General features: G+C 47.4%; 1 protein-coding gene across 3 annotated transcripts in view; it reads right to left on the reverse strand.

Moving 5' to 3' along the window:
* Ttc7b (tetratricopeptide repeat domain 7B) overlaps positions 1 to 27571 on the reverse strand; it is a 222094-nt gene that overhangs the window by 22060 nt on the left and 172463 nt on the right. Inside the window, exons 17-21 of one of the 3 annotated variants that reach the window (XM_031356454.1) lie at positions 25782 to 25879; positions 21775 to 21936; positions 19200 to 19250; positions 11570 to 11710; positions 3555 to 3757 (exon numbers count right to left, since the gene is read on the reverse strand). In XM_031356454.1, the coding sequence (XP_031212314.1) occupies positions 3555 to 3757; positions 11570 to 11710; positions 19200 to 19250; positions 21775 to 21936; positions 25782 to 25879 (655 nt within the window). The remainder of the gene's footprint in view (positions 1 to 3554; positions 3758 to 11569; positions 11711 to 19199; positions 19251 to 21774; positions 21937 to 25781; positions 25880 to 27571) is intronic. The other 2 variants (XM_031356455.1, XM_031356456.1) reach the window with 2 other exon arrangements.

Consider the following 27571-nt stretch of genomic DNA (forward strand, 5'->3'; position numbering starts at 1 on the left):
TGCCTGTCCTTGACCTGCAAAGTCTGGCCCTGGCAGACAATCTTCTCCCCAAGGCCACCCCTAGCCACTACCATGTACCTTCCCTCTCCTTTCCTTCTACTCAAAATACAGAATGGCTGCTTTGGGAAAAGCCTGCCCATGTTTCATTAATGCATTTCGGGTACGGTGAGCTAGACTTTTAACATAGCAAATAAATGCAAATTTATACATTTATGCAAACTAACATTAGAAAATATTCCTTTGGGTTTTCTGGGCAAAAGTCTGATCACTCTGAGAATACCTTCACAGCTTTCAATTCCTTGCCTCATAAACGTATTGCTTGCTTAATAACTGTCCTAACTCAGACCAGACCCCTGGGCTGGGCTAACTAATTCCTACTGGCCAACACCTTTGTTTTTTCTACCTTTTCACTATGTGTGACAGCTGTAACTGTTAGAGATTATCCATTTCCCTTGGGTTTCATTTCCATTTATCTTTCCAGTCTGACTTTCCACTCACTTTCATAAATGCTATCTGCCTCACCTTTGCTTTTTAACAATGCAAACACATTTGCATTCTACATAATTCGGCAAGCGCTGCTCCTGTCCCTAGAAGGTAGGGGGTTCTATTCTCAGTGTCAGCCTGCATGTGTCCTGCAGCTCATTGTGCCCTCTATCAGCTGCCAGTGTCCACCTGTGACAGACAACATGGCTTTCTGCCTGCCAGACAATGCCTGGAGACCACTCCTGCAGCTTCTCAGTTCTTCTCTCTGAGCACTAGGGCTGCTGTGGACAAATTTTCTGTTCTCAGGTTTTCTCTGTGCCCCACATCCTGTCTCACATGCTTCCTTCTCCTGGGACCTTCGTGGTTTTATGGTGGTTCTGTTCCATGTTCTTCCTTTATGGGCCCTGGTATGGTATGGCACAGTGTGCTCTGGCCTGGCCTCCCGAGGCAGCTCTCACTCTTGTCTAGGTACCAGGAGACTCAGTGCTCATCAGCCTCTTGCTGCCCCCATAGACTTGGATGCCCATCTCCCCCCTGGACTTCTGCTCTCTGCTTTCAAGGAGTTCAGGGACTCACAGTCTAGCCTGGTTCCTGTGAGATGTAAGATTCCCGTGAGCCATCGGGTACTTAGCCTCTAAGAGCAACTGGTACTAACTTTCTCTGTTGTTGGAAGAAACTGAGGCACAAGGAGAGGAGTATCTTGCCTCAAAGCCCCAAAGGCAATGAGTAACAGCACTGGGATTCTAGCCCAGGCCTATCCAGAATCTATAGCTCTGAAATAAAACTGTGAGCCACCTTCTTGATCTCTCAAACACTGAAACCCTGCTCTGCTTTAAGTAGCAGGGCAAGGTCTCTTGATGGATTCCAAGGATTCTCTGCAGGTTCTAGAGGACCCAGCATCCCAGAAGGAGGTGTCTGCCCTTGGCTGTGGATGGGGGGGGGCAGGGCAGGAACACAGGCAGTGAACATCATGTACAAGATCACCAGGAAGGAGTCTTGCAAGCTCTTTGGGAGTTCCTGACCACAGGCGCTGGGAAAAGCTGCAGAGCAAGAGAAGCTGAACTGCCCTAAATCTGCAAGCAGGCTGCCCAAAGTCTGCTTTTGATCTGATGAGGACATCAGGATACACAGGGTCTGAGATCTCAGAGTCTGAGATTAGGATGTCCCCACTGGCAAGACCACAAGGTGGATGGTGTCGTCAGGCCCGGTAAGGCTCAGAGGCCCTCCCTGTCTCACTTCCCCTGTGTTGGCCACCTGGCTGGCTCCTCAGAAAGGAAAGCATTTGCTAGGAGCTAGGGCTTGAAGAGCTAAGGGGGAAACCCAAAACCTCTTCTGAAGTGACTTTCCTATTGATCTTGTGTCTCAAGTGTTTCCCTTGGGGATGAAGAAGAAACACTTCTCTGAATAATTCACCATTGGCCCTGAGGTAGAAACATGCTTCTTTTTAATAAGGACTGGGTACTTTGTGTTGATTTTAATTCTTCTGCAAATGTTTTAGCAAAAGCTGGGAGACTTGAAAAGCTCTTAACACATCTCTCTTTCAAAGGGTGAGACAAGAATTAAAAGCCAGGTAATATCTTTAATCAAACAGTGATGTTTAGATAATATGTAAAAGTATTTTATAAAGCTGTATGGGATTCTCATAGAAGGAAGTGAAAAAAGTGAGTGACTATGAGTATTACAAGGCTTGGTGTATTTTGGAAACTGAAGATGCCTGTCTCTGGTTTTCTACTTAGTGGATATCTCCTGGGCACCAGGGACTCGAGAGGCTTCACACTCAGCCGTTTTGTTTAGTTCTCATGCAGCCCACTCGGGTAAGTAGCCACCCCAGTTACAGAGATGCCGTGGTCCTGGAGGTTAAGCAACAAATCCAGGGTCAGGTTCACACCTGACCCTCAGGTGCACATGCCTCTCAAAAACAGCAGTCACAGCTCAGTCCTCTGTCACAGCTTAGTCCTCTGCACTGATGAGAAATGGCGAGACGGTGAAGGCTAGAGGATCCTTTTGAGCACATTTTATCATTAGTTACAAAACCACATCCTCTCTGTCTAATAGAAGGACTTCTTACAAAAAGGGCATGGAGGCACAGAGAGATTCTGGGCACTTCTTGGGGCTAAAAACAGTTCGAGGCTCCACTGGGACCTGATATCTGTCCCAGGATTCTGTGTCTAGTACCCCTGATCCCATCTTATACACCTTAGTCTTATAGGCACGAACTCCCGAGGGCCACAGATGTGAAAGATACCCATCTTATCTTCACTACAAGGCAGTTCCCTTTCCTGTGGGCTATTAAACAAGAGAGACCCTCTGCTAAGAACCAAAGTGCCTCAGAACCTGAGCTTGGTGCACTGGTCCAGAGGAGTTTCCACCAACTCAGAATACAGACCATGTCCAGCTCAAAATCCCACAGGCAGGAGACACAGACAGAAATGCCCTGTTGTGTAGCCTACCCCCACGCCCCCAGGCAGATCCCTGCTAGCCACAACCTTCTGGAACAACACCAAGATGTCAAGTGGCCTACTCCAAGGCTTCTCAGAGCTGGCTTACTCCCAGAGGTGGAGCAGCAGGGAGATGCATGCACTCCTCTTCTCATCTGGGCACCCAGACGAAGGACACATGTATTTCTGAAACTGCCTCAGGTATGCATGGTGGTGGAAACTGGCCAAACATCTCCCTTCTGTGCAACGCGGGCACCCCTCCCTTCCTGTAATGGGATGCAGCCTACTGGCCTTGGAGGTAAACCCGAGTCTCTGGCTCCATCAGGAGTCGCTGGTACGGATACTCCCTTAAGGAGGTTACTACAAGCATGCCAGATGACAATGATGGTGACCAACAGGGTGATACTGATTGCTGACCAATCGACCCATTGCCCCTCACAGCACCTTAGGTACTTATGTACCTCCCAGGGTGTCACAGGTTCTGCCTGTTGGTTTTGTGCCAAGTTGTTTTTCAACAGGCTAACTGTACTTGGCCCTGGGAACCAGTGGGTATGAGGGTCGTAGGCTACCTGCTGCTTCCAAGGAGAGCTACAATCCAAGAAATGGGAACCCTGGCCTGGGTCTCAGACTCACCAGTCGCTGCATGCTCTTCACATGAGTAGGGCTGATGGATAAGGCTTCTTCGTACCACCGCCGGGCCTCATCGAAGTTTCCTCGAAGCTCAGCAACCTGGCCTCGCATGTATAGGACATTGTGGGACATTGGGAAGAGGTTGGCAGCTTCCTGGGTGCAGGCTGTAGCTTCAGCAGGCTTTCCAATGCCAATGTAGACCTCAGCTGTGGGAAAAGAGCAGAAAACAGATGCTGTCCTGGATCACTGCCCTCAGAGACCCCGTGAGCGGTTGGTACTCAGCTTCGGGACTTTCATATTCCCCTATGGGAGTTTGGCACAGCTCAGAGCCAGCTGTCCCCTACCACCCTGGACATGGCCATAGGCCAACAGTCTTTTGGGACCACTTATGCGCAGGTCATTTGTGCTTTGGTCCTTGAAGGGCAGACATATGTCACTACCAAACTGAAGGCAGTGAGGGCTTTGTCCCAACCTCTGAGGACTGTTGTCCCAGGGTCCACTTAACGCCCTCCAGCACGAGGACAGATGCTACCCTTAGCTCTGCTCATCACAGAGAAAGGGCTGAAATGAGCTGACCGACAAGTGGACCAGAGGCACACAGCCAAGCACAGAAAAGGGCTTCAGAGGCTAAATGCACATCAAAGGGGCTTTCTGGGGGCTTAGTACATCCAGAAGGGGTATCCTTTATGAAGCTCAAAGGAGCAGTCTGTTAGAGACATTCTGAGAACTGAACTTGGTTTAGTCGCTGGCAGACATATCTTTCAAGTCACCTGTGTGTGGCAGCAGAGCCGGGTGAGAGAGCACAACAGGCAGACAAGCCAACAGGCAGACAGACCCCTCCAACCTTTTTCTTTTACCCCAGTCTCCCTGGAGAGACACCATACAGGGCAGGATGTCCTAGCAGGATGCACACGGGGTTGGGGTACAGAAGGTGCTGAGAACATGCCTGCTGTGTTCTCTAGAACATTCTCTTTCATATAAAATCTAAGAAGAGGCAAGCATTGGCGTGGTTTCCTGTCACCCTTGCAAGCCTTCAGGGCCCAGGAAGGCCCTCATTTCTCCAGTTGCTTTGCTGTCTGTGAGGGTTGGCGGTGAGAAGAGGTGGGGATTCTGTTGTAATATCGCTTCCCTCTGAATATTTCTGGGACAGACCCAGTGATGGGCCTCACAGTCCCCAAGCTGGGCACACCTATACCTGTTCTCATTGATGGCTTAGCCAAATACTTTTCTACTTGTCTCTGGATCTGTGCCTGGTTGTGCCAGTCTGTCAAGAGTGATTTCTTTCCAGTGGCTCTGTGAGAGTGAGACATGTTCTTCATCCCACCAGTGAGACACCTTAGCCCTTCTAGGCCATGACCCAGCTGTTCTGACTCAGGAGTTTTCTTGGGTGGAGTCCTTGACTCATCAATGTGAAGAGCCAAAAGCCTGCATGGCAGAGCATGGCCACCACACTGACAAGCCATGCTCTCTGCCCTCTATGCTGGGCTAAGCCCTGTCCTCTTCCCCCTCACTGTCTACTTCCACACAATTCTTGTGTTTGGGTGTCGACTGGTCTTTACTGGGTTATCTGAATTGTCATCAGCATCTTTGCCAGCCATTTTGCACACCCCGGCTTATCTCATAGGCCTCCCCAGATCCCCTGTGCCGATCGATCCACAGGGACTTTTCTTGCAGGAATGGTGGACTCTCTGCAGCTCTTGTCACTCACTCTGCATCCCTGGCAGATGGCTTTGAGTCCACTCTCTCCTTAGTGAACCAATCCCTCTCTCCCATATCCCTCTCTCCTTAGTGAACCGATCTTGTTTGGCCCCAGCAACTCCTTCCCTAAAGATTCACTGGATAACTTATCTTTATTTGGCCACACAGCCTTCAGCACAAGGCTTCCTTCCTGAGCCCATGGAGATGGTTCAGTGGGTGACCTTGCTGTATAAGGATGAGGAGCTCTGTTCAGATTCTCTGACCCATCTAAAAAGCCAGGCGGCCATAACCCCAGCTCTGAGGTGTGTTAGAGAGAAGACCGATGGGGCTTGCTTGCATGCCAGCATAACCAAAAAAGGTGGATTCCAGGTTTGGTAAGACTCAGTCTCAAGCAAACAGAATCAGGGGCTGGAGAGATGGCTCAGTGGTTAAGAGCACTGACTGCTCTTCCAGAGGTCCTGAGTTCAAATCCCAGCAACCACATGGTGGCTCACAACCATCTGTAATGAGATCTGACTCCCTCTTCTGGTGTGTCTGAAGACAGCAACAGTGTACTCATGTATAATAATAAATCTTAAAAAAAGAAAAGAAAAGAAAAGAAAAGAAAAGAAAACAGAATTGACAGCTACAGAAAAGCCACCCAGAACCCTACCCTGGTTTCCAAACACCAACGTACACATGCATATAGCACACATAGACATATCCCTCTCTCACACAGATATATATACACTCAGATTTCCCTCGTGATTAGTGTCTGTTGCATACTGAGCGTGTCACTGTGTGATCTAGTGTGAATGTTTTAATTTCTTTATTTTGCTCAGTGGGATGAGGACTGTCCTACCTGCAAGAGATAAGGGCCAGAATTATGTGTGTGGTGGCAATCAGAACTGTATGTGTGCAGTGGCAATCAGAACTGCACACACTCTATCATGGAGCTAATTCCCCAGTCCTTATCTTACCTTTGATTTGGTGTCTCACTAAATCCCCAGGCTGGTTTTGAACTGACTTTTCAGTCCAGACAGGCATGGATTTGCTTTTGTCTCAACAGTGAGATAAATAGCAAGCACACACTCTCAACTCTCCTCTGCGGCCCCACCTTTTGATGCCTTCTGTCACTCCACACTTGGAGGGAACTTTTAAAGTCCCATTCGGACCTTTCCCACTTGAATAGCTTCTCAGGGCCTCTAGGATTAAGTTCAAAGATTCCAATGTGGCTACCTGAAACAGCCTAATGTGGATGATCTGACCTGGCCACAGGGCTTGCTGCCTCCTCTTGGGTTCTAGAACTGCGCTGTCTTTCCCCTCTCAGAGCTTCTGCTCCCTGCAGGACTCTCGAGTGGTGCTGTGCAGGGTGGTGCTACACCTCTCCCCATTGTTCCTGTCCAGTGCTAACCAAACTTCGATTGCTTCCTGTTTCTTGCTTTGGCAAGACTTTTTGTTCCCAAGGGTGACAGGAGCTGCACTGTTTGTTCCTGGCACTTGGCACATGGAAGTCACAGGCTTCTGCAACTGTTGTTCTGCATCTGCAGACCCTAGGAAGGCAGGGACTGAGTGTCTGTCTCTATGACCACTGTGCTGCACAGCCTGGCACACAACCAGATGCTCAGACAAAATTACACAGAACAACTGAAGGCAGAGCTGTGGGCTGCACCATTGGTTCTGAATTCAGGCCTCCTGGCACGTGAGCCTTGCAGCCTGAGATGAGTGACCTGGCACCTCTACCTCAGTTATGATGGGGACTGAGCAAGTCACAGAGCTATTGGCACAGTGTCTGAACCACACCTTGTGCTTGGTAAGTGCCAGCTATACCAAAGGTAAAGAGTATTAACCCAGACCCCATAGATGAAGAGGCTGGTGTGGCAAGGCTGATCCCCAGAACTCTGTGTGCAACACACCCCTGTATATTGGCCCCTATACCACACATCTAGGAACTGTCCTATTTCCTCATGGTGGCCAACCACAGTTGCCTCTAGAGTCTGCTGATGAACCTCATGGTGGCTGAGAGAAGCTGAGGAAGGGAAGGGTCAAAGCTAAGGCAATTGTGACAGTATCAGAGCTTCAAATTCCCAGCAGAAATCAGAAAATCTGAGCTTGCACATCTAAGAATAGCTGCTGGTTTCGGCTGTGAGAGGTGCCAAAGGGAAAGCTATAATTATTAGTAAGTAACAAGCAGTAACCACCTACCACAAAGCACTTTGAGCTGCCATCCCAATGTGGGCACCCAGAACCTGCCTGGTCTGGAAAGGGTCTGGCTGGGTGTGAATTCCTGGAGCTGTTTGGCTTTCCAATGGACACAGGAAGGCTGGCTGTGTCTGGGAGAGAAGGGCTCACTCAGGTGCAGTGGGTCTGTGCTGAGGTGCACCACTGCGTCTACTCTGGCTCTCCTGGCTTCTGTCCTGGAAGACAGTGCCACGTTCACAGTTGTTTACTGGGGTTCCTCTGCTACAAGGCAGGGATGCCCTCCTCTTGCCCCTCTCTGTGGGAGGCCGAGTACAAATGATGCCATAAGATTCCTGGCACTTTCAGGAAGAAAGATTGGAAAGGGAGCTGATTTCTAAGTTGTCATGGGAGGCTCAGATGCTGTAAAAACATAATCCTGGGTGGGTGGGGGTACAAAGAAACAGAAGGACCGGGGAGGTGGCTCAGTTGCCAAAGTATTAGTCTTATAGCATGAGTATCTGAGTTTAATCCTCAGAACTCAAATAAAAAAGCCAGACATCCCATCACCAAGAGGCAGAGAAAGGTGGATTCCTGGAATTCACTGGCCAGTCGGCCTAACTCACCAAGAGAGTTCCAGGCTTGTGAGGGACCCTGCCTCAAACAAACAAGGTAGGCACTTTATGTGGAATGATAGTCAAGGTTGTCCTCTAGCTTCTACGTGCACACATACATGTGCACCTTTGTACACACACACACACACACACACACACACGAATGTCTTCAACACATAGGACAAGGTTTATGAGTGAAAAGTTGATGCTTGACATCTAAGAAGATATGTGGGTAAAGCCATGAGCCATTAATGAAAACATCATCTTTCATGAATCCAGCTGGGATTTTGAAATGCATGGTATTGGCAAGGAGATAAGAAAATACAGTCAGTCTAGCTCTGTGCGAGGTCATATTACATTTATCCAAATTAAAGAGGATGCACTGTTAGACCCGTGGAGTTGGTCTAAGAGACAGAACAATATATACATACCAGTATACTTACTGAAATGCTGTCTGCAATGAGAAATGATATAGATGCTAATCTACAGTGTACTTCGGACATCATAATGCTTCCTACCATGGAATAATACTGTGCAGCTGTACAAAGTGTAAGTCAGCACCACACAGGCTGACTTGAGGACATGGGGAGAGAGCAGCAGAGACACAGCACAGAATGGGTAAAACCTCTGGAAGGTGCCAGGACTGCCACCAGGCGACTGAGGTACAGGGACAAGGGAGCCTTTTCACTTTTTCCCACATGTTCAGGAAAGTAGGTTATCTGAAGGATTATTTAAATGAATTTGTGACACTTGTCCAAACAAACCAAACACAACCATGCATAGCCCAGGCTGTACTGGCTAGCAGCATCCTGAGGGAAGTCTGTGGCCCTGGGGTCAGAGGCTTCCAAGATGGATGAAGAGGTGGTAAAGGGAGGGGGCTCCCACTACCTGGGGAGAAAAGGGCCCTCTATAGTCAAGTGTCCCCATTTCCTGAGTCCCAGCTGGCCTGTTCTTGAGGTTCATGTGTTATATTCACAGTTTTCTTGCCATCACAGAAAGAGCCCAGAAACCCCAATACAGATGGCTGGAACCTGACATTGTCTCAGAGAGACCTTTCTTTCCCAAGAGACTCAAATCCAGGGCCACTGCCACCACAGGCTCCCGTTACAAGGCCCACTACTCTCAGACAGTTCCCCAGAAAAACCAACCAGGTAAGAAATGCTCACAAACCCCCAGAAGCACCGCAGCATTGGAAGTCAGGTCCTGACTCCCTTTCTCTAAACCTTGCAGAATGTGTGGACTCTGGAGTCCTATAAGAGCTGATGATGGACACAGAAGGCCGGGGTTACCTAGTTTCCATGACGGCCAAAGAGGGAGGTGAGTTATTTCACTTCTTAGAGCAGTCAAGCACAGGCTGCACAGGGTGACCCCCCCCCCCCAGTTCAGTAGAAGCCACCTGTTTACTTTTAATGTTACCCCTTTAACCACTAAGGAAACACGTAAGTTACTGATGGGAAAGGATGACAGGGAGCAAATGCTGAGAAGATTCCACCTGGCCTCATTCACCCACCGCACACACAATGCTCACTGTACAGCTGCCCAGAGGCTGGGAGAGACTGGCATCTGCTTTCCATGGTCCCATCCCAGCAAGGCCACACCCACTAATTAGTATCAAGACCATTATCATTCTGAGCCTCACTGATGAAACTAGAAGTCACTCTGCAGGCCATCACTCTGTGTGCAAGCTTCATCACTGAGTCCTTCATCGTATGCAAAGGAGCACAGCCCCTGGACAACCTCGTGGTGACGCGGGTGGGGTGGAGTGTCCATACCCTCTGCCCTGCCCTGGATAAAGGCATCTGTGCCATCAATGCTCCTGTCCCAGTGGTTCTCAACCTTCCTAATGCTGTGACCCTTTAATACAGTTCTTCATGTTGTGGTGACCCCCCAACCATAAAATTATTTTCACTGCTATTTTATAACTGTAATTTTGCTACTGTTAATAATTGTAATGTGAATGTTTTTGGAGACAGAGGTTTATCAAAAGGGTTGCAATCCACAGGTTGAGGGCTGCTGCCCTAGGCTAGACTTTCTGACATTCTATACTGTCCAGTTTTAAGTGTTCTAAGAAGGGGTTCGACATGGTTCAGTGGACAAAAGAACTTCCCACACAGGCCTGACTATGTGCTTTTCAAAAACTAGACTTCAAGTCCAATGTGAACAATAGCTCTGCCCTGTGCCAGCCCTATATATTCAGTCTGGCTTTCCTGGTCTGGTCATTAAACAACACTTAGTTCCTCTGTATCCTCTGTATCAGGTCACTGTCTGTACAGAGGACTGAGCAAGATGATATCAGACTCCTGTGCAGGGTATGGGCTGTTCTGGAGAAGGCTGGGAAGTGGCCTCCTGCTAGGCCCTGGTTCTCAGAGCAGCCTGTCTTGACCTCTTTGGGAGGTGGGGAGGAGAAGGAACAACCACACACACATGTGTGAATGAGCTCTCTTGAGTACTTAGAAGAATATAAGTTGTTAATTTATAGCAGCTGCTATGGGTTAACTAGGGATGCCAACACTGAGAATGTAGATGGCTAGTTCTATGGCTCACCATACCTTCACACATGCATATCTGCTACAGGGACACACAAGTCAGGACATCACACAACTGGCCAGAGAAGAAAGGCAGAAATTGATGAATACCTTGTGACAGACACCCTTCCTAGTGTCAGTTGGGCTCCAAGCATGTCCCTGGTGGTGGTGAGCCTGAGAAAGGGCCACCAGGGTCATGTAGATGAAGTGGTTAAACTCAAGAGATAGGCTACTGTTCTCTGGAATAGAAATATGCATATATACTAATAACCATCACTTTCTTGAGAGCTCACCACATAAAATGTGTAGGTAACCATGCACAGCCACCTGACTGCTACATGAAACCAGGGCACAGGGGATCACACTTCCTCTGGGTCCGTTTCCAGAGTAGGAGCTGCTGAAACTGTGTCCCTGCTGCAACTGCATGTTACCAGGCATGCCTGTGGAGGGAAGCGGGGACACCAAACACTGCCTTGCCTTGCTCTGTCCTGCCCTGCCCTGGATAAAGGCATCTGTGCCATCAATGCTCCTGTTGCATTGCCCAGGGACTTGGAAACCCAAAGCTGAGACGTGCCAAGCATTGTGCTGCTTGACAATGAGTAAACTGAGGCTGAGAAGTAAGGCAACACTGGAGTCTACCCAGCTGGGAAACAGTACAGGTGGAATTCACTCTGTCACCTACAGAGGCAGCATGGGGTGCAACACTGGACCCCTCCCTAGTACAAGAACCCCTTGCCCTGCAAATCCCTCAGGGGTCCCCAGTCCAATTTTCTACTGACTGCCTGGGTCAAGTACAGTCATTGAGGAAGGATGAGGAGATGAAGGAGAGCACATGGTCCCTGTACAGATGCAGTATCAGTTTGGTGTTTGGCCACAAAAACTTTGAGTTGTCCCAAAAGCTGAGGAGTTCAGGGCTAAACAGTTGAATGGGTACCTGCAGAAGCTAGCAGGCTTAGGATCTGTTGATCGTGGGAAAGAATGGGTGGGGCAGAGGCCCCCACGGGGTCAAGGGTGGGAGTGGTACCTGCATGGAGCCAGATCTGTGCCAGCGTCATCCAGGGATGCAGTGGACCCTGTTTGGGAGCACTACTCTGTAGAGATGAGGCCACTTCGGACAGTGCTTGCTCCACTCTTGAGGCTGCTACCGATGTGGCATGGACAGAGCCTGTGGAAGGTTTCAAGACTGTGTTAGGGGCTTAAGGGGGGTCTACGAACCTCATACCTGACCAATGACACCCCCTCCCAAACAAAGACATGGGTACAAACATACACATACCCTTTCCCCAAGATGTGAGTTATTATTCTTAAAGAAGCGGGGGTGGGGGGGTGGGGTGGGGTGGGAGAACCAACCACGATGGTCTGGAACTTTAGTTTCACTTCTGCCTCGCTGGTCCTTTAGTCAACACGAAGGGCACATGCTATGCTATGCACTCTCCAGGAGCTCAGTCTGGCATGATGTGAGTGCTGGGGCAGGAAGGGAGTATAGCTCCACACAGCAGGAAGTCAAGGTTAACAAACAACCACAGAAGATGTGACAAGGCACCCTGTTGTTAGGGACTAAACCAGGGAACTGCATGGGGAACAGCAGGGATGGCCATGCTTGCTTCCTAGGGAGTGTCTGCAGAAGATGGCTGGATGACCATTAGTAGCACCTTCCTACTAATTACTAGATCCTCCCCTTCCAGAGATGGGCAACACCATGGGTGGAGAACCAAGTTCTGTGACTTGACTTAACCCCGAAGAAAAAACTACATGGCTTCTTTGTATGCAGCAGTTGCCTGTTATTCAGGCTAACACTGGAGTACAGGACGATGCTTCGAACATACTCCTGTCTGTTTTCTAAAACCTGCTCTCTTGAAAGGTGTGATACATGAATCAAAACTGGAATGGGGGCCTGGTGACTGGAGCCCACATCCTTAACCAGGAGCTTGCTCCCCACTTCTTCCCAGCGTTTTCTCTTAGAGGCATGGTTCAGAACTGAGAGGAAGGTTCTCTATTATTTCTACTTAGAACTGTTCATAGACACATTTACCTACAATGTTTTTGTTTGTTTGTTTGTTTTTGTTTTTGTTTTTCTACACAGGGTTTCTCTGTGTAGCCCTGGCTGTCCTGGAACTCTCTCCGTAAACCAGATTGGCCTTGAACTCATAGAGATCTGCCTGCCTTTGCCTCCTAAGTGCTGGGATGAAAGGCACCTGCCACCATGCCTGGCTCACCTACAACATTCTTATCTTATCATTTATCAGGAAGTTCATCGTGAAGACTAACATTGCAATGTTGTTACTGGTAACAACTATCAACTTATGAAATTTACAATGACAACATGTAAAGATAAATGGCCACCATGCAAAAAAATTATAAACTGGGTTATACAAAATTATCAACATAAGAAGTATCTCAGTGATGGTGATGGTGATGATGACACATGGTAAACTGGGCATGGTATTTTACACAAGCAAGACTGTGAGTTTAACTCTAGCCTGGGCTACACAGTAAGACTGTCTCAAAAAAAAACTAAAACAAAACAAAGAGTGGGTCCTGGAGGGACCATGGGGTTCTCCAGAGAAAGCTGCTGGCAAAGAATAAGGAAGCCAATGGCACTGTGACACTGCCTAGGAGAAACCCATGAAGCTGTGAGTCTACCTCGCTTTAGACAAAACATGTCTAGAGTTATTATTTTTAAAAAATAGCAAAATGGTTCCGCTGTCACAAATATTTTTGCTCGCATTTTGCTGTAACCTTTTGTGTGTGTGTGTGTATGTATACATGCTTATGTGTGTGCTGGTGCATATGCACATGTGTGAGTGTGCAGAGCCAGGGGACAACCTTGGGTGTTCCTCCTACAGCTAGCTGTCCACCTTGTTTTCTGAGACAGCGTCTCTCCCTGGCTTAGAGGTCTCTGGAAGTGGTTCCAGACTTTTTGGTCTCAGATTGGTTTTGAATGTTAGAAAATCACGACGATTCCAAAGAGATATACATTGGGCCTTGTCTAATGGTATTATCACATTAGGAATAAAAAAAATGCTTCATGTGTTCATTTATTTGATTATTTAAAAGTAATAATGCACTACAGTTAGAGCAGAACCATGCAAGCTTTGTCCCACAGTCTACAGACCCCTTGCTAAAGGGCCTGTGGCTTTGGAGGAGCTAATGTTGCTTTTGGGATTAGCTGATTTGTCTTGCTCAACAAAGGAACTACAAGATCCTTACTGAACTCCTGACCAAATTATTTTTCTTTGCAATGTCTGTAATATGTCAGAATTAATTCATGTTTAGTATAATAATAAATCGCACTCTGACTAAGGCCTGGCACATGAAGATGATAGTGGCATGGATTGGTTTTAGAGACCATTTTACATTTGGACACTACTTTGTTCTGTTTATGTGACAGAACTGAGACTTGGGGGGGGGGGTCGCCACATAACCACCCAAAGCCATAGAGCCAGGTGGGTGAAGCCAGGATGCAGACACTGCCTGGCTTGAACCCCAACCTCTACATCCAGCCGTAAAGGCCGCCTCCTGCAGGAAGGCTGCAGCGAGCCTCCTGCTGTCCCTTCAGAACACAAGGCCTTGGGGTCCTTCCACGTGAGTGTCATTATCACCACGAAGTCTACAGGCTTTGAGGTAGATGCACCTGCCTTCCTTATTTGATTGTGTGGTTCTAAGAGACAGCAAGGTGTCTTTGGTTTAGGCTTTTTCAAAGTCATTTCAGAATGCCAAGCCCATCCAAGGCATTGGGTAGGTGTTTGTAGAATAAATAAAAGAGTAGTTGTAATCAGACATCTTTTTATGCCATTCAGATGACATGAGGCATGTTCAGAGTGATGTGGTCATAGACTATGACATTCAAAAGATATAGTCAGTGTGCTCTGTTCTAGTAATGGAGGAAAGGCTCTGACCTTCATGACTTCTAAGGACTTTTTCAGTGTGTCTGTCACACTGCTGGAAATCTCAGAACAGAATTAAACACTGATATTATTTAGTGACTTTCTCTCTCTAATACAATTAAACCATTGAATAAAGAGGATGAGGAGGTGGTCAGGAATCCTTTCCTGCTCTCTGTCAATTACTTGTTACATGTATCACAAGGGCAGGAAGCCTTGCTGTGATGAGCCGGGATACATATGAGAGGAGTCGGAGGGTTTTAATAGCAGGTAGCAGTGGCCAGAGTATGTGATTGCTGGCATCCACTGTTCTTTGCAAGAACAGCAAGTCTTCCTCTGGATTAGAGTTGGAGGCATCGCTAACAGCACCACGGCACAGCAGCTATTTTACTGTGGAGTTGGACTGGCGAGGTGAGCAGGAATATATACTGTGGTTGTGACTTATGTGGGCACAGTGGAAATGCTGCTTTTCCATCTGTCTTTAAGGAACTCTTTTTTTTTTTTTCCCTCACCACAGCAAAAGCACATCGTGCATGACCCAGGGGAAAAGTGGAGACAGAGTCCTGGAAAGGAAATCCGAAGGAAGACTAAAGGACACATTTCCAGCTTGAAATCCAAGACTCTGGAGAGATGTTTCCAAATTATCAAGTTCAACAGATGAGCCAGGCACCATGTCCGGGCTGCTCTGCATCTCTTATTTATCACACTAACTTGAGAAGTGCTTATCAGTGCTGTAACCTAGGGAGCACAGGGCCGTGCGCTGCAGCTGCCATGCCCCGCCAGGGAGATAAGCATCCCTCCCTTACGAGATGGCTAGGAAAAGCCACTGTAGGATCAGCTCGACCGGAGCTGATGGAGGCAGGTGAGACTATGCCCTAAAAGATGGCCCAGGGTCTGTGAGCTAAGTGCTCAAATGGTCCAAAGGGATAAGATGCCTGAAACCAGGCAACCTGCATTTCCTTGGCTCAGAGATTTTGTTACCCTCCTACTCCAAAGAGAAAAGGCTGTGGGGACACCTGATAAAAAGGTGAAGTGTTCCAATTCCCAATCCAGTTTCTTCTGGGTTCTGCTTGGCTGCCTGGGGGTGGAGAATACCAGGAACAAGGGTGGGTAGACCTTTCTCCGTGGGTGGGGAACCAAGGCCTCAGATCTCAGGGACTTTAGATCTAGGCTCTGAACCCTCCTGAGGTTTCCTATCACATGCAGACTGCTCAGAAATCCTGCTATAAGTAGGCCAGTAGCAACAGTCAGCTCCAACTGCTTTTCAGCGGAAGCCTTGGCCAAGTTCGTTTGTATGGAAAGAGAGGCCTGTGGATTTCATACAGATTTCAACTGTGACTATATATGAGTTCTACTTAGCCACCAGAGTTCAACATTCAAAGGGACCCTAGACGCAACAATTTTGTTAGGTGAAATTAGGATGCTTGGTTAGGTGTGGTCACCCTGCACTTCCACAAATAGGGTCCCTGAACGAAGGGCACACATTCTATTCTGGCTCCCCTTTAACTGTTTGGTGGGACTGGACAAGCAGCTGTGGTTGGAAGACCCTGAAGTTCCTTTCACTTCTCAGCATGGAGTAGATGAAGTCTCTCTTGTCTACCTGGTGAGCTGGTGCTTACCCCAGAGCTAGGAGCAATGACAGTTGTCATGCTATGTGTAAGAAACATCCTTTACCAAAAGGGAGACAGCAGTAGACACACAGGACACATACTCGGCAGGAGCCCGGCCCTGGAGGATTGACTCGATTGCTTCATGTGATGAACATGGAAGACTGATGGGACATGTGGCTGCCACACCCCATCCCTCCCCCACATTCTCTCTGCCTCCGGCTGCTGCGGCACAGACCTGCCTTCCTCACATCTTTTCTGAGAAGAAACCAAGGCACTCTGGCATCAGGCATGTACAATCACTTGTTAATGGAGCTTTCCCTGTCCCCCGTCAGTGTTATCTGAGACCAGACTTTATTGAGTGTCCATCATCTAAAAGCTGTGCCCCCAACACAAGGAGAGAAAGCAGTAACCCGCCCCCTCCCCCACACCCGCAAAGCACTGGATCCTTAACAGCAATCTGAATGGCTAAGGACCCTGCCAGCCAGCTTGCTTAAGACTGTCTTCAGCAAGGCTTAGAAATGCCATCTGTCCAACACTGCAGCCTGCTGGCAGCTGTGACCTTCTTGTTTCCATACCTGCTTCCTCCATAGCAGCATGTCCTGATGAGATCAGCAAAAGCTCTCAGGTTTTGGAGGAAGACGAGATGAGAGAGGCCACTCTTACTTCAGCCAACAAATTAGGCATATTATCTGTACCTTTGCCTTACATTCCAAGTTTTAGTTCCGTCCCCATGATCCCCAAGGAGTTAGACTTGGTCTGCCTATGTTTCCTACAAGGCCATCCTGCTCGCTGAGGCAGTGGCTCTCCACTGTTATCATCCACCTTCCTTACCTGTGAGCATCGCTGTCTCCTTCTTCTCTGTGCATGTCTATCACTGTGACAGTAAGGCCAGGGCCACAGCAGCTTAGCAGACAACTGCTGCCTCCCACTAATCCCCACAGCCCACACTGCCTCCCACTGGACTCTCTAATAAACGCTGTCCACCATTCTCAGTAGATCTTCCATTTTACCCCGAGTGAAGAACAGACTAAGGTGTCCATGCCCACAGCTCCAACATGAATCCGTTTCCCAGCCACTTTAACAGTTTCAGTCAGTTAACACAGACAAAATGTCTTCTCCCAAGAAGGAGAAGCTCTTTCCAGGGGGAAAGCTTTGGGACAGGAGTCCACGAAGCACGGAGAGACGGCTATGTCATCTCCAGGGGCATGCGAGGCTGAAGCAGCACTGCCAAGGCTGGTGGGCCAAGTGGTCACACACAAGCATGAAGGGAAGCCATTCACAAGCATGCAAGGAGAAGCCAGCGGTCAGGGTGATCCACGCTGGCGGTTCTGGGTTGGAGACAGTACCTTCTGGAGGACTACAATGGGCAGAAGTTTCCTCGGCAGCTCACCCCCCCACTGCAAGTTCGTGCTTGAGCTACTAAGTTCCCGCTGCCTGGAGAGGCTGATCTAAGCCTGGCATGGCTACCCATGACTGTAGTACCATGGGGGAACACCTGCTTGGTGCTACCCTGTGTGGACACCCACATCTATACTGACTTGCCAACTGCTTATAATTCCATTCAGCCTTGTTTAAAGAAGGCACCCCAGAACTAACTAAGGAAAATTATATTAAATTAATATTGACTAAATGTAAATAGCAAAGAAAGGTTATATTTGAAAAAGATCGACTCTATCAGGACTTCGTTTTGTTCACTGTAAATTCAAAAATAGGGGGATGTAAATAAAAAAATAAAAATTGAAAAAAATTCAAAAATAGTGTTGGTTATCAGGAATGTTATTAATGAGGAACAGAGGGTAAAATGTGCAATTTGACCATTTACTTTTAGATTGTGATACTCATTAATGTGTGGGTATGTAAAACCATCACTTGTCATGACAGAAAGTGGAACCACACTTCTATGTAATGTTCTTCTCCATCTGATCTCGACTACATTGTCTTATTACTCTGTGTGTCCTCCTCTCAGGGAATTTACACTTAAGCAGGGTGGCAGGCTTCTCCTCCACTGGAAGGTGGGAACCAAGAGCCTCAGTCATCCTTGTTGGCTTCCTTATACATTTGGAGAGGGGACGAAACTTCCTATATCTTTTTCTCCCCAATAAGAACTGCTAGAGCGGCTGAGAACAGGGCCCCTGGGCTGTGGGTCTACGAAGAGGCAGTGTGGAGGGACCTGCACTCTGCACCCAGCAAGAACAACAGGGCCCCTGGGCTGTGGGTCTAGGAAGAGGCAGTGTGGAGGGACCTGTACTCTGCACCCAGCCAGAAGAACAGGGCCCCTGGGCTTTCTATCTGGAGAGGCCCTTCCTTGACAGCTCCGCTTCCAAGGCTACATCTCAAGATGGCATGTGGCTGGGCCTTAAACTCAGGTCAAATCCCTGTCAAACTGCACAGGTGCATGCAACTAGCATGTTTCATTTACATTTTTACAGATGAGGAATCATCTACAGAACTGGCCCTTCCCAGAGACTTGGACCTGTTTTATGAAAAACATTTAAATCTTTTGTATAAATGTTGCAAGCTTCAAATGAAGCAATAGTTAAAGGTTTTAATATAGGCTAGCTTTTGGAAAGTCTTTGTTTGTTTGTTTGTTTGTTTTTGTCTTTAAATTTCTCAGAGGAACTTGGTATTAAAGTTACCTGGTGAAAAAAATTTTTTTGTGATGAGCTTTAACATAATCAAAATGTACCTCTTTCCTATTATGGCTTACTATTTATTTGTGTGTGTGTGTGTGTGTGTGTGTGTGTGTGTGTGTGTGTGTGTGACTATATGCTACATGTTACATGACTGCTGAGGCCACAGGAGGGCATCAGAGCATCTGGAGTTGGTGTTCTAGGCCAGAAGAGCAGGAAGCCCCTTGAAGTGCAGGAGCCATCTCTCTACAGCCACTGCGGAGGGCTGGGAGTCACGAGGGAGTCTACGGGAAGCTGCTGTCCCTGCCTGCCTCTTCCTTCGTAGTCCTCAGGGCAGCACTGCCTCGGCTGTTTCCACTCTGGAGTCTCAGGCCGTGTGCCCAGGTGGCAGAGGGGACAAGCAGGTGGCAGCAATTGGATCATATCATCCCAACATCCCCAACACTAGGAAACCACAGCACACATTCAACAGTGGATGAGGTGTGACTCCAGAGACCCTCGGAGGACGAACAGATCAGAAAACTACTTACTAACTGAAAAGAGGGAGGGGAAACCATGAAAGTGCGCATCTGGAGAGTTGCCTTGGGACAACAGATCAAACCAAAAATTAAAACCAAGGAACGAAACAGTTGAAAACTCAAAATTAAAGCTAAAATAGCAAAGAAGGTTCTAGTAACCTTCCAACTGCAAGCCTGGCTGGCTAGAATCAGAGTTTATTTTTCCACTAACAATGACTTTTGTTTTAACTAAAGAAAGGCCAATCAGGCATCCCCCTCCACACTGACATGTTCACCCAGCACATGGAAACTGACCAGTTGATGTCACGTGGAATTTCCAAAGCAGGAAATTCCAAAAGGAAGAGAAAAACAATGAAACTAGCAGGTTTTGGATCTCCCCACATAGGGGAGACTGTAATCCTGGGTCGGTCTGAGTGCAGGGCTGGGTCAGTTTTCATTGTTAGGCAAGAGGGTTGAAGATCAAGAAATGCTATTACCAGTGGCTTTCCTTCCCAGATTAAGAAGTCCATCTAAGAGGAAGAAAGATCCTTGCGAACAGCTGGTTACCAGCCAGGCACTCCCCAGGATGGGACAATGGCTCATGGCTTCTCTGAGAATAACCACAGAGCACTGGTAGGGGCATGCCACATTTAGCAGGGAGCCCAGTGGGTCCTCACTGCTCCAATGATTTACTAATTAGATTACTCTAAAGGCCCCACTGTAAGAGCCAGAATTTCAGAAGAAACACAGGGCTCCTAGGATGACAAAACCTGGCGGGGTGCTGTGGTTGGTGGGTTTGCTGTGCAAACAGTGGGCAACGGAACGTATAACAATATTCTAGAACCACAGGATCTCATTTAAGATAATAAACTCAACAAAAGCCAATGGAAGAGAAAAAAACTTTTTGTTTTCTTGAAAAAGAAACTGAATTTGGCAACTGCCCCTAGGCACTGTATTGAGAGAAAAGGCTGGTCTGAGGTGGATAAAAACATAACATAAACAGTTTATAAATATCAATTTTAACTCCCATTCCATAGAACTGGGGCTGCCATCAAAGGAAAGCTTGGAATATACAATATACAAATTAGCGAGGTCAAGAGTCATTGTTGGTGAATGTGCCTTTGGTTGACTTTTGTTCCTGACCTGTATGGAGGCTTACATAACAGCACCAGCCACCCTAAAGAGCACACTAGACAGAGTGGTTCCTCCTGGCAGCAGCCTGTTATGGGCTTTTGTTCAGCATGTAACCGCGTTTGGAACAAAGACGAGCCCTTATAAATCACAGATGCAGATGAAGCCTGCCGGCGCTGCTGGCGGGAGAGCACATTAAATAATCGAGTGAAGGAAAGCAAGCACGGCTCTCTGGCTCTCTCATGGTGAGCACCATATTTAGGTCCCTTTTAAGGACTTCACCAGCCAGTGTGCTTCATTTAATATGGGGACTAAAAAAACAACTGATTGAGTCCTGATACTTCCTGAAGTAGACTTTCAAAATTTCTGTATTATTTAAAATCAAGATTAGGCAAAGGTGCTATTTAGTCACTCCACACTTTCACGACAGAAACCCTGCCTTTGCAAGTAAAAACCAGTTTCCAACACATTTCTCAACTGTACTCTGTAACCTGCTGGCACTGGCCTTAGAGTGGAAGGTTCTGGGAGCAGAGCTCTGAGGGCCTTCCATTCCGTGTTGACAGGCAGGTGAATGCCATCTTTAGAATATGGCTTTCACTGTTATATGAGGTTGGGATTAACTAACTTCCAATCTGAAATGCAGACATTTTTAGGATTATTTGCAAAATATTATAGCTTGCTTTTTCTTCTGTGTGTGCCCATGCATGTGTGAGAGGGTACACATGTGTAAGTGCAGGTGCATGTGTGTGTGTGTGTGTGTGGGCAGAGATAGCCTCAGGGCAGATGTCTATTTTGGTTTTGTTTTCAGACAGGATCCTACTAAGTAGCTCTGGCTGGCCCAGAACTTGCTATATACTCCAGGCTGGCTTCAAACTCACAGAGATCTGCCTACTTCTGCCTGTGCTGCCACACACGTACCTACCTTGTTTTGTAAGACAGCCTCCCATTGGTAGGTAGGCTGGCAGTCTGCTGTGTCTGACCCTCCCATTGGTAGGTAGGCTGGCAGTCTGCTGTGTCTGACCCTCCAGCACTGGGCTATAGCCTCAGAGCTGTTCCCTGCTTTTAAGTCAGTGCTGGGAAGCAAACTGAGGTCTCCTTGCTCCTGTCTCAAGCGCTTTGTCAACAGAGCCATCTCCTCAGCCCTTACCTTGGCTGTAGGAACCCTGTTTTCATGCCTTTATGCCTGCTCCAGGAACACTCAGAAGGACCCAGGAACCAGAAGCTACGGTAGAAAGGCTTCTTTTGCTTTGCTCTAAATCCCAACTCCTTTCCTTAACAGGAGAGGGAGGTTAGAATGTGGTCTGCGGTCTTAGCTTTCCATCTGTTCCCAACAGTTTTGGGTTTTCAAATATGCAAGGTCTTTCCCTGACACATTTCCTAGCCAGCTTATCAGTTGGAAGATTATCAGAAAATAATACAACAGGCAAATGGAGGGGGGATGGTCTAAGAAGGAAGGAAAAAAAAAACCTATGTTTACAGAGTGAAGGATCCCGGTGGGGACCTGGGTCACTGAATGAATGAGCAGCAGGGGGCCACACAAAGATGTCAGGTTTGGGATGAGAATGAAGAGGAGAAGACACAAACAGGTGGAGAGGAGATTCGGTTCTTGAGAGAGAAGAGGAGGAGGAGGAGTCTGACACTAAAAAGTGAAAGAGAAAAAAAAAGAATGAAAGCAAAAAAACCTTTAGAAACACAAAGAAAAAACAAACTAGCTTTTAATATACTCACATAAGCTGCAAAGAAAATGAAATCATGTAATACAGTCACCCTTCGGCTTGAAGAGGATACAAGCGCTTTTCAAAAAACAAATCTGTCTTCCACTGGTTATTTAACTGCTCTGCAACATCATGGAGTAAAAATAACTGGTTTACCTGGGCACAGATTCAGCAGTGTGATCCCCTGAAAATAATCCATCTTCAACCTGCGGCATGCAGGGCCTTCTGCAGGACACACATCCCTTCTTATTCCCACAGATTTGTTTTTTCTAAGAAGCACTTATATAAATTCACTTGAAAACTCAAGTTTCCCAAGGGGCAGCAGGTTGAGTACAATGGCATGTCCCATGGTCCCGGTGAAGCGACAATGGTACGCTAAGCTATTTGGGTGGTCTGTTGTGTGCACTGACTGGCCCTTTGGAAAGAAAGCTTGTGCCACAGCCCTCAGACCTGACAGCTGCAGGGGATAGGGTGATGCAAAGAGCACCACAGCTGCAACCAGAAACCTTCCCACACAAAAGGCGTCAGACTTTCAGGTGAAAAGCTATTCTGCTCCAGATAGGTGTCTGGTGATACCCACCAATGACTAAAGATAAACCCCCTTGTCCCATATCCTGTTTTGAAGGCAAAAGAAGGAAAAATAATTCTCCCCCCCCTTTATTTTAGGAACTACTGGCTTATTCCAAAGAAAAGACAATGACCCATAGCTTCAAAACTGTCACTCCACTGATTCCTGCTTTTCACTGGCTGGGACATACTAGGGGAAGAAGTGAAGCCAGGGGACAACAGAAGAAATGTCGTGTTCTGTAATGGGCCTTCCTAGTACCTGTCTGCTTAATAAAACTTAATCAGGGTTTATATCATATATATGTATATATAGTATATGTATACAAATATAACTTAGTGATGAAGAATTCATCATATTAGAATCTCTATTCTGATACATTTAAATTCTAGAGAAAACCCAAATGTACACCAAGATGATCTTTTGATTTCTCAAGAGTCTGTGTGCAGTGGGGGCTTTTGCCCCTGAGCCCCAGAGTGACAGGATTAAGACAATGGAAAGTTGCTATTGCTTTAACTGTGGCCTCTTTCTGATGTCAGCATTATGTGACTTTGCTTGTGTCAGATGCCCTGGGGTTTAGGAAAATAAGCATCAGGCATGGCTATCAGTGAAAACATACTGCCACCTGTCAGCTTGGTTCTCCCTGACAGAACCTGATCCTAGAGCCACTCCTGCTAGACCACAGCTGGGATGACCTTCTCTTTCTCTGCTGCTCTGTGGCCCAGTCTTTACTAAATGAGCAAGGCTGCAGTGGATGTGCAAAATTAGCTAGCCGCTGCCAGCAGCACATGAGCCAAAAGCTGCGTCAAAGGAAGAACAATGCCCAAGATAGTGCTGGCTGAGTGAGATTCCCAAGTGGAAAGCTTGGGGTCCTGCAGCACTTTAGAGTTCTGAGACATAATGAGGGCACTGTCGAGGGATGTGTGGGAAGCGATGATCAGGACTGTGGAGCACACAGCAGCGACTGCTTCTGGAAGGGCGTGCTTATTCAGAAGGGTAAACAGAAAGCTGCTTTCAGGAAGAGGGGGATGCTGATGGAGGCAAGCCATGGAACCAACGCTTCTTCACTGCACACCACTAGTTAGCTTTGTGATTGAATTAGAAGTTGTGTTTTCTCTTGAAATCAAAATGAGAGGAACAGATCAAATCCATGGGCAGCAGAGCTAAGTGGACTATCCACAAAGGTATGAGTCTAAGATAACTATGCCCCAAGACACCTCACAAGGAACTAAAGAAAATTGGCTTTTATTAATCAATATGGAGGCATCATTTCCACTTCTAGGTAAACCATCCTATGTCTTCTGATGTATACTGTTATTTCAGAGTGTTTTATGCTCAATGACAAGACTTCCCATGAGAAGGCCTCCTAGCTCCCTGATCCCTGGTTTATCTGTTAAAGGATGCTGTGTCAATAGCCCTGATTCACAGCAGGTCAGACAAAAAAGGTCTTGGAGGGCTCATTTCCATAGTGAAATGGACGATCTGGCCTATGTCTGGGAGGGGGTGGTCTCCACTGTTGTTTGGTAGAGACACAGGAACCAGAAGCCTAAACTCCAGATACTTGGATTTCCTTAGAATAAGGGTTCTTTCCAATGGATCAGCCACACAAGAGGCATTATGATGGGGAGGGGTGGTTATCTTAGCCAGAGCCATGCGATCCACTCGGATAACATGGCAGCCCAGAAGGTTTATTCTGCAGCTCTCTGTTATTGATAAACAGCTTTCATTCAAGTCTTGGGCCTCATGAGAAAAATAAGATCTAAGCCAGCTAAAGGGAAAGAAGTTGAGATTTTATATGGCTGTTCTCATGGGATACTGAGGAAGAGGCCAGAGGGGCTGACAGCCCTCCGCAGCCACAGCAGCTCTTTGGAATCAGCTTGAATTTCAGCAGTGGCAATAGCCCCAGCCTTATCTCATTTTGTCTCGAGCCCCAACAGTTTGACCTGTCCTTTCTGCGAGGGCCTCAAAAGCCTGCTAGGATGTCTGTACCCACAAAGCAGGACTATGCCTTGGCATCTGTGTCCATGCACAAATGCTGATCAACCTGGGGTGAGCTGCTCCCAGAGTTGCCTATGGTTACACCAGTCTGCCTGGGAACAGTACCAGCTGGCCTGGCTAAACTCTACTAAACCACAACTTGTGACATTTCTTGTAACCAGCAATCACTGGAGCAGGGTGCCCAGGGTCTTTGGATGGAACCTCTTAGGCTGATTTTGAATCTGGTGAAAGGGAGCCTTGGCAGGAATGAGTCAGGAGGACTAGGAGATGGGTTCTGGGAGCACCACCATGCTCCTGGAACCCACTCCTACCAGCTATTCAGGGGTAGATTTTCCAGAGAATGGGTCCAGGTTTGGGGATGTGTCACAAGGACAGGAAAGTGACCTTGAGGCTCTTTGTCTAAAGTCAGCCCATAAAGGATGAAGTGAACCACATAAAGACTAAGGCTTCTAGGGTCCCTTGTTGGGTGGGGGTGGGGGCAGAGCTGGTTCTAATGGTGTCCTAAAACTACCTCTAAAGCTCGAAGCTGAGTGAATTTCATTATGTTTTGTGGGTCTGTGGGGTCCCCGATTGTCAGTGATGACCCAGTGTTACTGCTGGAACTGTTTGCTTGCAGCTGTGAAAATGAGGGAGGTGTGCTTCCTTCCTGCCTCCAGGGAGCCGTGGACACATGAACACGGAGCGCACTATCCACAGAGGTCTTTACCAGCCAAGCAGAAACACTCGCTCAGAGGCAGTAAAGTGCTATGGGCCAGCACACGAGGACAGTAGAACTAGCAGCTCAGAAGCCCCTGTCTCCGACAGATCCTCCTACTGGAAGCATGTGTTTATGTATGCAACTGATTAGAACTTAGAATGGCTGATTTCAACAAGGGCAGAAGCCTATGGGAGACAGAGCAGAGAGGAACCTGTGGTACACAGAAGCCACCACACTGTAGTTTCAAAGTTTAAGTTTCCAGAACAAGGGGAAATAGATTTAAGAGTTGATCTGGGCTAATGATACTCATTTCCTCACTGTGAACCAACACTGGAAAATGAGGCTGAAGGAGCACCTCTCAGTTAAGTGTCTCTCCCCACACTCTACCCCAACCCTTCTCATCCTCCACCCTACTCCTGGGGTCTGTCAATCTCAAATACCAACCCAGCACCTGGTCCCACCTTCTGCTCCCCTCACCTAGCCCCCCCCCTCTGGCCTTTGATTCTCACCTGTTTCAGGATCGCTGAAGTCTGGCAAAGTGATTGTATTAAGCTGTCGTCTGTCAGCGATGGTTCTGTCTAAGAGGCTGCTCCCACGTCCAGAGTCACTGCAAACACACTGTAAATGTCAGTCACTTGAAAGACCAAGGGCACAGAGTGTGAAGCACAGGGATACCTATGTATGTCTGGACAGTCCTCCTCTGTCCATCCTGAAGGTGTCCTGTACCCAGGGCTTCAGGGATGTATACAGTGGTGAATATCACAAACACAGCTTCCGGGATGCCCACAGATCCTTGCTGTTTTTACTTTTCTGCCATTAGAACATATAAGAGAAGACGGGGCTGGTGAGACAGCTGAGTGTCTCAGCTGAGTGAGACAGCTGAGTGGGTACAGGACTTACGGCCTATGCCTCCCACGTGACTTTGACCCCCACACCAATGATGGAAGGAGAGAAGTGACTCCTGAAAATTGCCTCTGACCAGCACAGATGTACTGGGGTGTGTCCGCATCTGCACACATACTTACAATCTTGTACACACAGGAAGGGAGGGAGGGAGAGGGGGAGGGGGAAGGTGAACTCTTCTAGTCAGTTTCTTTGTCCCCTCAACAGGGAGAGAATAGGTGGCTTTCTGTGCCCTGAAGCTTTGGAAGGAATTTATCAGCTCCTACATTCACTACCCTCCAAGACATCTTTACCAACCACAGCAGGGCTATGAACTCTATGGTATGAGAATTACCCAGAACATTTCCTAAATTGTACAGTACAAAGGCTTCATCCAGACCACACATACGAGAACTTCCAGGACCATCAGCACTTCTCGAGACTTCTGCAGCTCTCAGGGCAGCTGCTGGATTTGAGGTTGCCGGAGTGATCAGTCATGAGTGAGTGTGTCTCCAGGTAAATCTGAAGTCCCTTACATGGATAATATCCTCATTTACTACATGAGGGAAAGGCAGTGTGGAGCACTTCAGTGAACAGTCACAGCAGGACTGGTGTTGTGGCCCTCTGGCTTTCCTGGGGTTCAAAGGCTGGCTAGAGGGAACCTGGGGAAATCACAGCAGGCTTTGGTGCCTGCCTCCACCAGCTTCCTTACTACCCTTTCTCCAGCTTGGCCTACAAAACAAGCTTGGCATCCCTGTCACTGTCACTGTCACATGGAAGCCACTGCAGGCTGAACAGGGGTGAAGCAGTTAAAGGACCTTAGACCATTACAGATCCCAAATCTATGAAGTAGGTAGAAATTGTTATTATTATTATTATTATTATTATTATTATTATTATTATTATTATTCCTATATGATAATGTATGGGGTTCTAGGTTTTTTTTCCTAAGACATTTGAAATCTACAATTTCAAGGAACACAATTTCCTTCCTGTGTGCAGCTGCTGCTGTTCGAAAGTGACAAACAAGATTTGTTATGAATGTTAACCCAGTTTACAGGCTACAATTTCCACGTCCAGAGATGTAGTTAGAGAAACACAGGAAGCCGAGGAAGCTTCGCTCACTGCAGACTGTCAGCATGCATTTACCACATCGTTCCTACAGACTTGCTGGAAGCTGCACTATTAATTATTTCCACACTGGGAAACAAAAACATCTCCCTTAGTAGAAGACAATGTAAAATCTTGAGCAAAGAATCATACAACACGCACTGAATGTTTCTAATACTGATCTGTTCATGTAGTTCTTCATATATACAATTGCAAAGGGTTAGTGATCTCAACACTGCTTTCAGAAGGCTTCATCTCAATATATAGTGATTCTGGAACATACGAGGTATTGATAGTACAAAGGAAG

The sequence above is a fragment of the Mastomys coucha genome, unplaced genomic scaffold (genome assembly GCF_008632895.1).
Source record: "Mastomys coucha isolate ucsf_1 unplaced genomic scaffold, UCSF_Mcou_1 pScaffold6, whole genome shotgun sequence".
NCBI classification, from domain to species: domain Eukaryota; kingdom Metazoa; phylum Chordata; class Mammalia; order Rodentia; family Muridae; genus Mastomys; species Mastomys coucha.